Source organism: Macaca nemestrina, chromosome 12, assembly GCF_043159975.1.
Source record: "Macaca nemestrina isolate mMacNem1 chromosome 12, mMacNem.hap1, whole genome shotgun sequence".
NCBI classification, from domain to species: Eukaryota; Metazoa; Chordata; class Mammalia; order Primates; family Cercopithecidae; genus Macaca; species Macaca nemestrina.
In genome coordinates, this window is record NC_092136.1 from 3,855,011 (window position 1) to 3,870,937 (window position 15,927).

General features: G+C 53.2%; 1 protein-coding gene across 8 annotated transcripts in view; it reads left to right on the forward strand.

The window, feature by feature from the left end:
- Positions 1-15,927, forward strand: part of LOC105469739 (SH3 and multiple ankyrin repeat domains 2) — a 666,868-nt gene that overhangs the window by 314,143 nt on the left and 336,798 nt on the right. For all 8 annotated transcript variants that reach the window (XM_011721220.2, XM_071074114.1, XM_011721226.2 and 5 more), the window contains one exon: positions 5,995-6,164. In XM_011721220.2, coding sequence (XP_011719522.2) covers positions 5,995-6,164 — 170 coding nt within the window. The remainder of the gene's footprint in view (positions 1-5,994; positions 6,165-15,927) is intronic.

Genomic DNA, 15,927 nt, shown 5'->3' on the forward strand with positions numbered 1-15,927 from the left:
TGTCTGCTCCGACCCCTCAGATGAGCGGAAATGCATCTGCTGACCTGTGCTTCTGCCCAGTTGACAGTCAGTTCCATGAGGCCTGCATCCGTGTCTACCATTCACGGTGGTCTGCAGACCCACATGGCTATGGGCTCACAGCCCACCCACAGAGTACTTGCTGGATAAATGAATGAATGTGTAACTGACTGGTGAATGAATGAATGGAAAAAGGTCAGTATGTCGACCAGTTCCTGTTCACCCAGGCTGGCTGGGAAATGGCGCACTTCACTGATCCAAGTCACCCCACCGAGAAGATTACCAATTTTTTCATTTTAAGAATTCAGTGATTTGGCCCTTATACCAAAACAAGTTGGTTAGAATCCCTCCTGGTTGTTCTTGGCTAGAGCATAAGGAAAACATGGACAGATTGGGGTGCAGGAACTTCAGACCAGTCCTCACTGTGCAGGCAGGACAGCAGGAGGGACCCCCAGCGTGGCCCGGGTGCCATGTCTCCTGAGTAGGGCAGCCACTCTTTTCCCTGGGCTGCAGAGGCCTGGCTTCTGCTGCTGTCTGTGGCTGCCGTGGGAAGAGTGGGGCCCAGCAGGAAGATGTAGTTCATCAAATGAGACATCACAAGGATAAGACACCTTGCAGCAGATGAGATCTTGTTCACCTCATTCTGTCACCAGACAGAGCAAGGAACCCTGTATTTCCACACCCAAGTCTGTATTTCCATACCCAAGTCACCATTTATGGAGCCTCCATTTTCTCACCTGTAAAATGGGGACAGAGATTCTCACCGCTGCCTTTATGGGACTCTTTGAGGTTCAAATTAACAATAGAAAGACATGTGAGCATTTGGGTGGAATCGCATGTCACTGCCGGTAATCATGTCCTAGAACCATGCACACCACTGTGGTCGGGAAGAAATAAGGCTTTCCTGTTTTTAGATAAAGGTTTTCCAGGCCATGGGATTGATGGGTTAGAGAATTGATTCCTGCAAAGAGAATCAAGAAACAGAACTTCAGAGTTGGAGCTGTGTTCACTTTGACTTCTCTGTCAAGTGACACACACTGGTGCCAGCTGGAGCAGTGAGGTGAGACAGGCACTTAGTTACCGACTTTGCAGCTGCAGCAGGGCAGTGTGAAGGTGCTGATGTTTGCATAACACCTGGCAGAGTGCATTCTCACAGTTCCTCCTGATCATCCCCTTTTCTGATGGGGAGGTTAAGGCTTTGAGAGGTTAGCTGACTTGTCCAATGGTGGATAGTAAGTGGTCAGCTGGGCTTCAGGCCAGGTCTTTCTGAACTTTGGGTAGATGAGTGAATAGATGTTCAGAAAAATGATAAGATGGATGGATGAATGAATGGTGGATGGATGGGTAGATGGATGATGGATGGATAGATGATGGATGAATAGATGGGTGGATGGATGGATAGATGGATGGATGAATGAATGGTGGATGGATGGGTAGATGGATGTTGGATGAATGGATGGATGGATGAATAGATAATGGATGGATGAGTGGATGGATGATGGATGGATAGATGATGGATGGATGGGTGGGTGGATGGATGGATGGATGGATGGATGGATGGATGGATGGATGATGGATAGTGGGTAGATGAGTGGTGGATGGATGGAAGAACAGGTAGTTGGGCAGATGGAAGGAGCCTGGATGGATAACGGAGAAGAGATGAGTGGATGGATTAACTGATGAAGTTAACTGACTTCTCGAGTAGGGCAGGCTTAGTCTCCCCTGCCAGCTGCTGTTGAGGATGCACAGTGGGGCCGTGGGATTCCTTGCAGAAGCTCCTTGGGTGTGGAAGACCTGAGAAGACACACTCCTCGTTTGGTTCCTGAGTTCTGGACTTAAGCAGCTGCTGTGTCAGCCATATAACAGTTGTGAACAGATCCTGCGACTCCTGCTCTGTGGCTCACCCTCTGCCCTGCCCCAGCTACTGTCAGCCCTGTCCATCTGATTTTTGCTCTAGACTTTGACCCACCCTTTCCCCTCGGGAGGAAGCCCACGTGCCTCACCTTGCTCCCCCTGGAGTCCACCTATCCGGGTGCTTGGGGACTGATCCTGGGGCTGGGCTGACCTGACCTGCAGCCACTCCACCTGCTCAAGAGCATCCATGGCGCCCGGGGACACTGGGGCCACGTGTGACCCCATCTCTAGGACTGACCTTCAGTCCTGATGGGGCCTAATGCATCCAGCTCCTCCAAGCGCCCATATGACACCCCCAGCCAGGACAGGGGGCTTGAGATGATGTCAGCATAGCCCTTCGTTCTGGCTGCTGCCCATCCAGCCTGGATGATGGTCAATGCAGAGACAGTGACTGCCCTCGGAGCTGCAGTGGGGCTGAGAACTGAGCTTTTCATCTGCATTTTCTCCTGTATGCTCCCAGCAACCACAGGGGGTGGGGATTCCCCCCACCCTCTACCACCTATTTTACAAATAAGAAAATTAAGGCTCAGAGAGGTAAAGTGACTCACTGAAGGTCACACAACTGGGGCAGATCAGCCTGGGAGTAACGGGAGGTTCAGGCCGTCCACAGAGCCCATGATGGTCACTGGCCTTGCTGGCTTCATCACTCGGGGCAGATGTGGGCAGGTGCATTAAGGGAAGTTCAAGGAGAGGAGGAATTCTGACCCTGGGGTGCTGTATTCTCCCGGAGTCCCCTTGGTTGCCGGGATTCTCCTCCCCACATCCCTGCTGGCCTGGGAGCCAGAGAGGAAACAGCTGTGAGATGCTCAGTGCCTGCAGTGCAGGCTCCCATCCCTCCCAGCTCTGGGTCCTGCGCCAGTCCAGCCCTGAGTCAGGCTGAGCTGAATGAATGCGTCTGAGTGCTGGTGCACGTGCAGACGGCTGGGAAGGCTGGCAGGGAAGCCTCTCAGATGGGGGCCTGGCCCAGCACTGCTGTTGCGTTTCTCAGCTCCCCTTGCAGAGCAGGAAGTGCCCAGTGTCCTTTCCCTCTGCTCCCTGGTGGCTCACTGAGCTATGCCTTTGGACAAAAGGAGGCCAGCAAACTTGGCTTTTGCAGGAGTTCCTGCTCCAGGAACTCCTGGGGTGTTTGGGGATAAATGATGTCCATCGATGGGGAACAGTGGTCCTTTGGAATTCTCCTGGCTGTGCACATCGATGTGCTGCTGTGCCACACCGTGCCCGGTGGGCTCCATCTTGTGCCCAGGCTGTGTGGCAGTGACAGCATACCTGTGCCCCCAGGAGTCTGTGACTGCCATATTTGTGGCTGTGACTTGGGGGAGGAATGGCATCCTAGGGACAGGGGACAGGGAAGTCCTAGCTGCCTGCAGCCTCCCCCATCTCTCAATGTCCTCAGAGCCCAGGTAAGCATCCAAGATGCCCACCTGTTCCAGAAGAGGTCACTGTCCTGCCCTGTCTCGGCTCCCCATGGTTTCAGGACAAATCTGAGATTTGGAGTCAGGCTGACAGACTGAGCGTTGAGGCCCAGTCTACTCCCTGCAGAGTCATCAGAGTACATGGAGCCCTGGCTCCTCAAACACACTGACATGGGTAAGGTCCCTGTGACCAGATCTCACCATCCTAATGCTGAGAGAAGGAGTAAGAAGCAGAACTAAATACAGCCCCGTTGCCCTTTTGTAATTTTATACAAGCACAGAGCAAACTCTAAGGCAATTATCAGGGACACATGTGTCGGGTGATTACAGTAGTGAAGGCGCATGATGAGGGGGAGGCTCACATTAAGTGCCAAAAGAGGCTAGTCACATCCGCTTCTAGAACTTCCCTACAAGCCCTTTTTGCATGGGTCCCTGTGTGCATGGGTCCTTCCTCCCTGTCCTCATAGAAAGGTCAATGCTGCCTCCATCGCCTCAGAGGCCACAGCACCTAAAGTTTGGGAAGGGAACCATGGTCAGAGACCACTCGCTTCCCTTGGCCAGCGCCCTATTGGAGGGTGCCAGCTGCAGGTGGACGCTTTCCCTGTCTTTCTGAGCATGTGCCTGGGAGGGCTGTCCTGAAATCCTGGCCAGCTTCTTCCTGTGAATGCGTTTGTTTCTAAGGACTCCCGTCCTGGCCACTGTGCAGGTGCATCTCAGTGTACTTTGTGCAGCATGTCCTGTCGCTGGGCCCTGTTAAGGTGTGTCTCACTGTCGGGTGTAGAAGTCAGGTTGAAAACATAGCTCTGTGCAAAATCAGTGACAGACAGCAAGAACGGATATTCGTTCCTCTTGTGTGTTTCACTGGGGACACTGGGAACCGCACTGAGAGAACCGAGGTCATGAGCGATTTTGATGGAAGGTCCTGGGTGCTTCCTCGTCGGGTGTGACTGACGCTCACAGGGAGGTGGATAAAATGTCGGACACCCAGGGCCTTCCTGGATCTCTTTCTCCCCCTGAGTCTCTTTGGGTTTTTTTTGTTTTTTTTTGTTTTGTTTTGTTTTTTTTGAGACAGGATCTCACTCTGTCACCCAGGCTGGAGTGCAGTGGTGCAGTCATGGCTCACTGCAGCCTCGACCTCCTGGCCACGAGTGATTCTCCGGCCTGAGCCTCCCAAGTAGCGAGAACCACAAATGCAATGCACACCACCATACCTGGCCAATTTTTGTTTTTTTGTTTGTTTGTTTTTGTTTTGTAGAAATGAGGTTTTGTCATGTTGCCCAGGCTAGTCTTTTTAAAAATAGTGGCAAAATAGGCCAGGTGTGGTGGCTCACGCCTGTAACTTCAGCACTTTGGGAGGCCGAGGTGGGCGGATCATTTGAGGCCAGAAGTTTGAGACCAGGCTGGCCAACATGGTGAAACCCCGTCTCTACTAAAAGTACAAAAATTAGCAGGGCATGGTGGTGGGCGCCTGTAGTCCCAGCTACTCAGGAGGCTGAGGCAGGAGAATCGTTTGAAGCCGGGAGGCGGAGATTGCAGTGAACCGAGATCACGCCATTGCACTCCACCCTGGGTGACAGAGCAAGACTTTGTCTCAAAAAAAATTTAAAAATGAAGTAAAATAGTGGCAAAATATATGTAACATGTAATTTACCACCTTAGAACCATTTTGAAGTGCACAGTCCAGTGGCATTCAGTGGAATACATTTGAGTGCTGTGTAGCCATCACCACCATCCATCTCCAGAACCTTCTCATCTTGTGAAACCAAAACTGTGTCCCCATTGAACCCTCACTCCCCATTCTCTCCACCAGCCCCCGGCACCCCCCATTCTACTTTCTGTGTCCATGAATCTGACGGCTCTCGGGCCCTCGCATGGCTGGGATCACACAGTCTGTGTTCTATTGTGTCTGGCATATCTCACTGAGCAGTGTCCCCAAGGTTCACCCGTGGTGTAGCCTGTGTCAGAATTTGCTTCCTTTTTTCTTTTTTGGATACAGAGTCTCACTCTGTCACCCAGGCTGGAGTGCAATGGTGCGATCTCGGCTCACTGCAACCTCTGCCTCCTGGGTTCAAGCGATTCTCCTGCCTCAGCCTCTCCGGTAGCTGGGATTACTGGTGCCCACCACATTCAGCTAGTTTTTGAATTTTTAGTAAAGACGAGGTTTCACCATGTTGGCCATGCTGGTCCCAAACTCCCGAACTCCGGAACTCCGCCCACCTTGGCCTCTCAAAGTGCTGGGATTACAGGTGTGAGCCACCACGCCTGGCCCAGAGTTTACTTCTTGATGGAGGCTAAACGGCGTTCCATTGTGTGTTTGGACCACCCTGTATCTCTCCATTATTCTGTGGAGGGACCCTTGGGCTGCTGTGAACGGTGCCACTGTGAACGCGGGTGTGCAGATGTCTCCCCGAGTGGCTGCTGTCTATCCGTGCGGGGCAGACCCACAAGTGGGATTGCTGGATCTGCCTGAATCTCTGACCACAGTGCTGCCCCAGCCCATTCCCGTCTTCCTCACTGTCTGGCGTCAGGAGTTCTCACGTGGCCTGCCGAGGCGCGGTGTGTGTTGAATGGCGTGGCTGTGGTTCTTGGAGGGTAGCTTGTGACCTCGTGACTCTGCTGTCTCTCTCTCTGCCCCTCTTGCCTGGTCCAGGTCGCCTTTTGCTGCTGGTGCCAACAAGGACTCACTCTCGGCCTTCGAGTACCCGGGGCCCAAGCGGAAGCTCTACAGTGCCGTGCCCGGGAGGCTCTTCGTCGCCGTCAAGCCATACCAACCCCAAGTCGACGGCGAGATCCCCCTTCACCGTGGCGACAGGGTCAAAGGTCAGTGTCTGCTGGTTGTCCTCTGCTCCTGGAGTGAGGTCAGGCTGGGGCTTTTCAGCCAGCCTGCTGTGGGGAGGATGTCCAAGGCACTGCTTCTCCATGGAAAGTACAGACCCCTGGAAGGACAGGAATGGGGAACAGAGTGACGGTCCCAGATCCTTTCCCTCACTCTCCAGGAAGCTGCTGCGGCATCCTCAGTGCTGGGTCTCAGGGATCGATGAGGACACGCCCATCGGGAATGAGATTCCACTTGAGAAGTGCAGTGGGGGAGCCAGATGAGGGCGCTGAAGAGCAGAACACCTTTCCATCTGGAATCCCCTAAGTCTGAAGTTCGGGGCGGGCCCTGGCATGGGTCAGCTTTGGGGTCTCCAGGTAGATGGTCCGGTGTGACCTGAGGCCTGGGGCCTGCAGTGTTCAAAGGAAGGAAGTCTACCAGCTTGGAAGGAAAGATTCTCAAAGTAGAATCCTGGGAACCAGCGTTGAGAAGCCTCTGGGGGGGCCATTGTCAACACCGGGTCAAGGGGTTAGACGTTGTTCCTGGGGTACTGGGGAGCCAGCGATAGTTTCTGCCCAGGGGAAATCAGGTGTGTGAGGTACTGCAGGAAGATAAAAGTAGGGTTGGAGGGAAGTTGGCAGTGGTGGCATCTGAGGCACGCAGCAGAAGCAACATGGCAGGTGTGGGCTGCAGGGGTTGTGTGGGGTGGTAGGGAACTCACTGGGTGCAGCAAGAAAGGCCCAGCACACGTGGCCAGCACACCCAGGCCCTGCCGTTGGAGGGCGGGCTTCCAGAAGATGCGTGGCACGGGTGGAAGGTGTGGCCCTTAGGGGTCAGTAGGCCCAGTTCAAATCCTGCCCTCCTCAGCTGGCTGCCGCCTGGCCCCCAGCAGGTAATTGACTCAGTTCCTTTCTCCTCGCTGCACACTGATCAGGTCAGCTTGACCTGGGTTACTGGAACATTCTAATGATGGCAGAGTCCCGCCCTCATGCCTGATGGCCGGTGTTCCTGCTGCACACATATTTCATCATTTGATAGCATCAAACAAGTCCCTGGAGCTCTATTCATTTTTTTCAGTCATTTTTCTTTACATTAGATCATTTCTATTGGTTATTGTTTAAGTTCACTTACCCTTTGCTTTGAAATGTCCCTTTAGCTGTTAAGTCCATCTTTTGAGTTTTATAATTTCAGAAATTATGTTTGCTAGCTTTTCCAGGTATCTATTTTTATTGTTGCCTTTTATTTGCCAAGACCTCCTATTACTCTGTTGAGTTTTTTTATTCATTAAAAACTTGTTTTAGGGCCGGGCGCGGTGGCTCAAGCCTGTAATCCCGGCACTTTGGGAGGCCGAGACAGGCGGATCACAAGGTCAGGAGATCAAGACTGGCTAACACAGTGAAACCCCGTCTCCACTAAAAAATACAAAAAATTAGCCGGGCGAGGTGGCGGGTGCCTGTAGTCCCAGCTACTCAGGAGGCTGAGGCAGGAGAATGGCGTAAACCCGGGAGGCAGAGCTTGCAGTGAGCTGAGATCCAGCCACTGCATTCCAGCCTGGGCGACAGAACGAGACTCCGTCTCAAAAAAAAAAAAAAAAACAAAACTTGTTTTTTGGCCGGGCGCGGTGGCTCAAGCCTGTAATCCCAGCACTTTGGGAGGCCGAGGTGGGCGGATCACGAAGTCAGGAGATCGAGACCATCCTGGCTAACAAGGTGAAACCCCGTCTCTACTAAAAAATACAAAAAACTAGCTGGGCGAGGTGGCGGGCACCTGTAGTCCCAGCTACTCGGGAGGCTGAGGCAGGAGAATGGCGTAAGCCCGGGAGACGGAGCTTGCAGTGAGCTGAGATCTGGCCACTGCACTCCAGCCTGGGCGACAGAGCGAGACTCCGTCTCAAAAAAAAAAAAAAAAACAAACTTGTTTTTTTGTTTTGTTTTTACATTGTAGATTGGTAATTGTCACTTTGAAATCCCTCACACTTACCCCATCAACTTGGCTGTCTCTCTGAGGACCAGTGCTGAGAGCCACCTTCCCTCCTCCCCACTGAGGCCAGCCCTGAGATGTCGGGTGATAGGGATGTCAAGGCCCCGCAGGTGGGGAGCAAGAGGGGCCATCTGTGCAGGGATCAGGGCCAATGCTGGCCTTGTTAGCAACCCCATTCTAGGAAGTGAGAGCCGAGGTTCCTAGTTAGAGAATGTTTTCTGACCAGTCTGCACACTCAGGGCCACCCCCCAGGCCCAAGTGAGAGCCAAGGAGGTTCACTGTCCCTCCAGAGTGGGAAGGGATACATGGTCCTCCTGTCCAGGCCTGTCCCCGTTGTAGAAAGGAGAAGCCTGGGGCTCAGGGGTTGGAGGGTGGGAGCTGCTCCTCTGTGAGTCCTGCTTGGAGCTCACTGATGCCCAGGGAGGAGGCTGGGGTGTGGCTGGCAGTTCCTGTAGGGCAGCCAGGTTAGTCCTGGACTTGCAAAGGGGCAGAGAGGCCTGTAAAGATGAACCTGGAGCCTGGGGCTAGGCATCTGTGGACTCACTCAGGAATACCGACCCATGCTCCAGCAGGGGCAGAGCTGCAGACAGGCTCCCATGCTATGAACTTGGCAGCATCCCCAGTCCCCAGACATAGAGCAGAGGCCCATGGGAGTGGGCACTGAACAGCTGAGAGTTCCTCGGAAGGAACCTGAGTTTGCAGCATGGATGAGTAGGAGGTCAAGGGAGAGGGGGAGCCAGCGATGAGCCCATCAGTGGGCCCGGGTCTTCCACAGGCCAGCAGTGGCAGGCAGACTTGAGGACCCAGGACTCGCAGGGGTTGTGGGACCTGGCAGGCAAATCCACATCTCACACCTTGATTCACGGCAGCTCTGGTGGCCTTCAACTGTCCAACTCCCTGGGTTTGATAAAATGATCCAACAAAGGAAAGAAGAGAGGTCACGTGACTCCTGTCCAGACCCCAGGACTAGGCTTCCTTGGCCCCTCTGCCCCTCCCCAGCACACTGGAGCCCAGCAGCACCTCCTCAAACACGACCAGACGGGAACCCGCCCCTCGCAGGAGTGTGGGGCGTGTGGGGAGCTGGGCCTGTCTCCCAGGGAGAACAGAAATGACGGAGCTTGGTTCCAAAACTCACACTTCAAAGGATCGATGGCAAAGGACTGCTGTTCTGAAAAGAGATTCGAGTGGGCCGCGCAGGCCATTTGCACACAATTGGCGCGGAGCCCCTTCCTGCTGCCAGCGGCGCCGCTCTTCCTTCCTGCCGAGCTGTCGGTGCCTCCCGCCCTTCACGGGGTGGCCCGCGCATCCTTGCTGCCTGCATGGCAGTGCTTAGAGGCGGGCGGGTCGAGCTGATCCACTGCCTGCAGAGCCCAGGCCCTTTGGAGGAATTCTGTCCCCTTGACATCAAGGGAACAACCATTGTGGGCAGGAAACCCAGCTGCCTGGCTGGCAGGGACAGGTCTGGGAGGGTTTCCAGAGAAACCAAACTCATTTTTTGCAGTGGAAGTCGGGCCCGGGCAGCAGGCAGGCAGGGTGGCTGTGACAGGTCCCAGGGTGGCCCTGGGGTCCTGCTGATAACATTGCTACTCCTGGCTCTTTCAGAAGGCTAATTTACATCTCCTCCATGCAGTCCCATTTGGGAAGGGGTTCACGTTCCCAGTAGACAGTTGGATATCATGTACCTGGGAAAACATACCCAGCATTTTTCTCCTAAAATAAGGGGTGCCCAAGAATAGGTATGTACATGTTCTGATTCCCCCACTGACCCTCCTTTTTTCTCTTTTCTTTTTTTTTAATTCAAGGGCTCTTCTTTATCCTTCACTGTGCCTGGCACATTCTTCCCTCCACCCCTGATAGTTCTTTATGCGAAATCTGGCATCAGGTCCCTGAGCCAGAGGCCTGTCCAAGCTGTGTACCCTGAGACAGAGCCCTGTCCAAGCTGTGTACCTGGGTGCAGTGTCTCAGCCTCTCTTCCCAAAGTGCCTGCATCTGAGACATGAGGGGAGTTTGTTAAATGTGCAGATCTCCTGACCATCCATCCCTACATCTGTAGAATTGTGTCTCCAAGGACACAGCCTAGGAATCTGAATAGTTAACGAGCTCCTCAGGTGATTTTGCAGCATTCCTGACTGTGACGGATTGTAGACCCTCTGCAGGCAGGACTATGTTTTCTTCTTGTTTCCCAAGCATGTGACACAGTGCTTGGAATGGGACAGATGATGGATGGATGAAATGGCTGGATGGGTGGGTGGGTGGGTGGATGGATGAGCAGGCGTGCAGGCAGATGGACGATGGGCAGGCATGCAGGCAGATGGACAGATGGATGGACGGATGGATGGAGAGGCAGATGGATAGGCAGATGGGTGGGTGGATAGGCAGATGAATTGATGAATGGGTGGGTAGGTGGATAGATGGATGGGTGGATGGGTAGATGGGAAGATGGATGAATCGGTGGGTGGGTGGGTGGATGGATGGATGAATGGATAGATCAATGGAAGGGTAGATGGGAAGATGGATGAATGTGTGGATGGATGGATGGATGGATAGATAGATGGATAGATGGGTAGATAGATGAATGGGTAGATGGATAGATGAATGGATGGATAGGTAGATGGATGGATGGATGGATGGATAGATAGATGGATAGATGGGTAGATAGATGAATGGGTAGATGGATAGATGAATGGATGGATAGGTAGATGGATGGATGGATGGATGGATAAATGGTTGGATGGGTAGATTGGAAGATGGATGAATGGGTAGATGGATAGATGGATGGATGGGTAGATGGATAGATGGATGGATGGGTAGATGGATGAATGGGTGGATGGGTAGGTGGGAAGATGGATGAATGGGTGGGTGGATGGATGGATTCATGGATGGATGGATGGATGGATGGGCAGATGGAAAGATGGATGAATGGATAGATGGATGGATAGGCTGATGGATAGATGGGTGGATGAGTAGATGGGAAGATAGATGAATGGGTGAGTGGATGGATGGATGGATGGGTGGGTGAGTAGATGTGAAGTTAGGTGAATGGGTAGATGGATGGATGGATGGGTAGATGGGAAGATGGATGAATGGGTAAATGGATGGATGGATGGGTGGATGGATGGATGGGTAAATGGATGGATGGGTGGAAATGTGGTTGAGTTTGATGGGTGGATGGATGGGTAGATGGATGGATGGGTGGGTGGGTAGATGGGAAATTGGATGAATGGGTAGATGGATAGATGGATGGATGGGTAGATGGATGGATGGGTGGATGGGTAAATGGGAAGATAGATGAATGGGTGGGTGGATGGGCGGATGGATGGATGGATGGATGGATGGATGGATGGATGGATGGATGGATGGATGGATGGGTAAATGGATGGATGGGTGGAAATGTGATTGAGTTTGATGGGTGGATGGGTAATGGATGGAGGGGTAGATGGATGGATGGGTAGGTGGGAGGATGAATGGATGGATGGATGGATGGATGGATGGATGGATGGATGGATGGATACATGGTTGAGTTTGGTAGGTGGATGAATGAATGGATAGATGGGTAGTTGGATAGGTGGTGAGTGAATGAGTGCATGGCAGCATGAAAGAATGACAGAGCTTTCTAAACAGCAGTGTGTGTTTTGTCCCATACTCTCACCTCTATGCTTCCATCCTGGTTTTCCTCTGCTCAGAAAGCAGCTATCCCTGTGTTTTCCCGTCAGCTCCTCCTCCAGGATTCGGCTGCCATGTCCCTTCCTCTGGGAGTGTCCCCGCTCCCACCTGCCATGCTCCATCTCTACTTTTTGGCTCAGGCCACACAGGCCTCTGATGCAGAGTGTAGCACAGTGAGCGTGGTCATTTTAGGGGTTCATTTAACAGATGCACAATGAACCCCTGAGGGTTCCTGGCCATGGGTGAGGCCTAGGGAAACAATGATGATTGACCCTGCTTGCTGGAAGCCCCCATTCTGGCAAGCAAAAAACAAAACCCACGACATCGCATTGCCAATGCTGGGGGGTGGGGGCATGAGGGACGCCCACGTTTTTGCTCTCTGATATTAGGTAGTGGACAGTGAGGCCATCTTCCTCTTCTGAAGCTCCTCCAGGTGTCTGCCCCAACTCCTGCACCATCTTTGTGACCCCAGAGCCCAGCACAGTCCCTGGCCCAAGTAAGTCCTGGGTCAATTTAAGCAGAAGGATATGCGTATTCAAGAACACCATGCATGGCTTGAAAGTAAAGATGGCCCAGAGGTACATTAGAAACCAGGGAGTTGGGTACAGAACAGGAGAAATGCTGGGTCTTAGCTCCTCCCTCCTCCGCAGTGACCTGGCGGGTCTCTGTACCCAGGCTGGGGTCGAGGGGAAGAAGGTGGAGCGTAGCAGTGGGGTCGGAGCCACCCCTGCCCCAGCTCATCCAGTACAGGGAATCACTGCTGCTTTCCAGTTTGCAAGAGAGCTGCTGAGGCAGGGAGCGGCCCACTGTGGTGGCCGTGGTGAGGATGGCAGGGCTGGCTCTTCTCCAACCAGCTGATGCCCACTGTGGCCTCAGGGAGCATTTGGGGCCCATAGACAGATCTGCAGTTGGTTCTCACAGGTGCCTTAAAGCCTCTGTGTTGGAGCAGACATGATGTTGAGGATGGACCTTCCTTCTAGCCAGGTTTCCCAGGGCCCCCATCCATGTCGTATATGCTCCTCCCCGTGTCCTCATGCCCTGGGTGCAGCGCCTTCACCTGCTCTCCACCCACCATTCAAAGTGCGGCCTCTTCCTGCGGCGCTTGCCCGAGTCTCGCCGCGCCCCCTCCTTGCTTCAGTAGTCTTCCTCCTGCCCCTCGGTTTGGCTGGAACTGTTGTCATCTGATCCTCTGTGGTAGAGTCAGTCCTATCACACCGTGGCTCCCCTGGAACTCTGGGGCTCCAGGGACAGGATCCTTGACAATTTTTCCAGCCGGAGCACCCAAGGGCAAGGCAGGACTCCAGACTCCAGAATTCACCTGGTCGCCTGGTCAGAATTCACCCTATTGTTCTGCATGGAGGAGGTGGGGCCACAGAGAGCGCAGGAGACCCCGGGGGGCCCTCAGCATCCCAGTGATGGGGCCAAGTCTCTGGCCTCCCAGCCCAGTGCTCGCTCTTGTACTGCTGGATGGAGGGGACTTCGGAAGGGACTTCCTCTTCTCCTCCACCTCTTCTTACCCGGGGTGTGGAATCTTTACTTTTGAATGAATTGCATCAGCAAACAATGGGGTAGCCAAGCCCAGCCCCTTTCTCACTATATGAGGAACACCCATTCCTACCTGGACGCAGATGTTCTGTCAGGGAGGCACTCAAGGCACAGACCCCTCTCTTGCTCCCCATTCTCTGAAGAGGACCAGCAGGTACCATTTGCACAACCAGAAACCCGGAAGGGGCCCCTCCTGCATTCCCCTGCACCCTCGGCCCAGATCCTGCTGTTTCTACGCCCCTGATGCGAAGTCTCCCCGTGCTGGGGGGCCCCTCGCAGCACATCACCTCTGCCTCCTTGTACGAGCCTGCTGGAAACAGCCTTTCGTATTTTTGGTTGGTCTTATAATAACGATAACACATCCCGAAGTGCATACTGGATGGAGATCAAATCTGGACCTAAAAGGCATGATTCTCCCAGAGAGGGGAGTTTGGAAGGAAAGTCAGGCAAGAGTGTTGAGTACTCCTTCCACACTGGGCTCACGTGCCTCTGATTCACGCATAGCAACGCTTAGGAGCTAGATAGCATTGTCATGCTCTGATAAATGAGGAAACTGAGGCACAGAGAGACTGAGAAGTTTTCCCAAGCACCGCATAGCCAAGATGGGGCACAGCTTCCGTGGAAGAAGATACAATCTCTACCTGTGCTGTTCCCTTCTCCCCAGGCCCATACAAAACAGCAGAATGACCTCACAGCCATGAAGGAAGGAGAGCGTGGGTATCTTTGTGGGCATTGGCTCCTAGCGGCACAGCAGCAAGTCCTTGGCCTCGCTTTGCAGCCCGGGGTACTGCTCTGAGATGACTCTCTCAGGTCCAGGGTTCTGCTGGGAAATGGGGGGGCATATCCCGGTCAGCTGGGCTGAGAGGAGCCCACAGGCCCCGCATCGAGTTTTGGAGGAGATGCTTCAGGCAGGGATGATTGTCCTGGTCACCTGGGATGCGGCTGATAGGTTTCCGTTACGTCATTTCTTCAGGTTCTTAGGAACTTATAAAGTGGGGTTTTCAGTTCCATTAACTTTGAAAACTCATGGGCTGAGTGGTTCTCTGTCTGGCCTTTGAGTTAACATGAGGGCTAGAGAAAAACACTTCTGGGGCCATGATTCCTCTCTCAGCAGGGCCAGTGCCTTTGGATCCTGAGTAATTTAAAAGAAGGTAAAGATGTGGAGAGATCAGATTGTTTTCTCCTAAGTAAGATACAGACCGGCTCAGTGGCTCACCCCGGTAATCCCAAACACTTTGGGAGGCGGAGGCAGGCGGATTGCTTGAGCTTAGGGGTTTGAAACCAGCCTGGGCAACATGGTGAGACCTTGTCTCTAAAAAAGTAATAATAATCAGTGAGGTGTAGTGGTACATGTCTGTCATCCCAGCTACTCAGGAGGCCGAGGTGGGAGGATTGCTTAAGCCTGGGAGGTCAAGGCTGCAGTGAGCTGTGATGGTGCCACTGCACTTCAGCCTGGGTGACAAAGCAAGACCCTGCCTCTAAAAAAAAAAAAAAAAAATCCTAAGATATAGATTTTCCTTCCTCACTTTGCCACTGCAGGCTTTGCAAGCTTTATGACAGAAATAGTTATCACAATGGGGCCGTGGGGACCGGTGGGGTCCTTGTAACCTTCCCCCTACCCTCTAGTGTCGTTGGGCTTATGTCCCTCACCCATGCTCAGCAGTTGAGTTTAAAAACAAACATGCTTTATTCTTCCAGCGGATGTTCATTGAGGGCCTACTGTGCACCCAGCACACGGCCCGGGGAGGGGTGCCTGTGTCTGGACTCAGCAACTTCCACCCTGGCTGGGGTGGCCGTGTCTGCCCAGCGGTGTACGTGGTCCCCAGGACAAGGTCACTGTGTGGCCACCATCCCTTCTCTCCTGGGGAATTGGTTTCTTTCAACCGCAAGCCAGAAAGAAACCTGCAGTCCTTGCCAGCAACCACGTAATGAATAGCTTCCTGATTAATAAGCCAGCAGGCCGGTGCGCCGGGCCTCCAAGGGGCTGGTGCTGACTGTGTGAAGTTTTCAATGCAGTCCCTTCCATTTTAAGTGAAGATAATTCCATGTCCACACCATTGTCAGACGATTCGTAAGCTACTCGCCCATCCACTGCTGTGATTTCTTTTTCTTTTCTTTTCTTTTCTTTTTTTTTTTGTGAGATGGAGTCTCACTCTGTCACCCAGGCTGGAGTGCAGTGGCACGATCTCGGCTCACTGCAACTTCCATCTTCCAGGTTCAAGTAATTCTCCTGCCTCAGCCTCCCGAGTAGCTGAGATTACAGGCACGTGCCCCCATGCCCAGCTAATTTTTGTATTTTCAGTAGAGACAGGGTTTTGCTATGTTGGCCAGGCTGGTCTTGAACTTCTGACCTCAGATGGTCCACCCGCCTCGGTCCCCCAAAGTGCTGGGATTACAGGCATGAGCCACCGCACCCGGCCCTCTGCTGTGATTTCTCCTTCCCCACACTTGTTTAAAAGATCTAGACATAGCCGAGAGGTGGATTTTCTTTCTTCTAGGCCTTCTGCCTCCAGTTCTTGCCCAGGTTAGGAGGGGAAGGTATGACGTCATCATTTCCTCCCTGCTTTGTGGCAGTGCCCC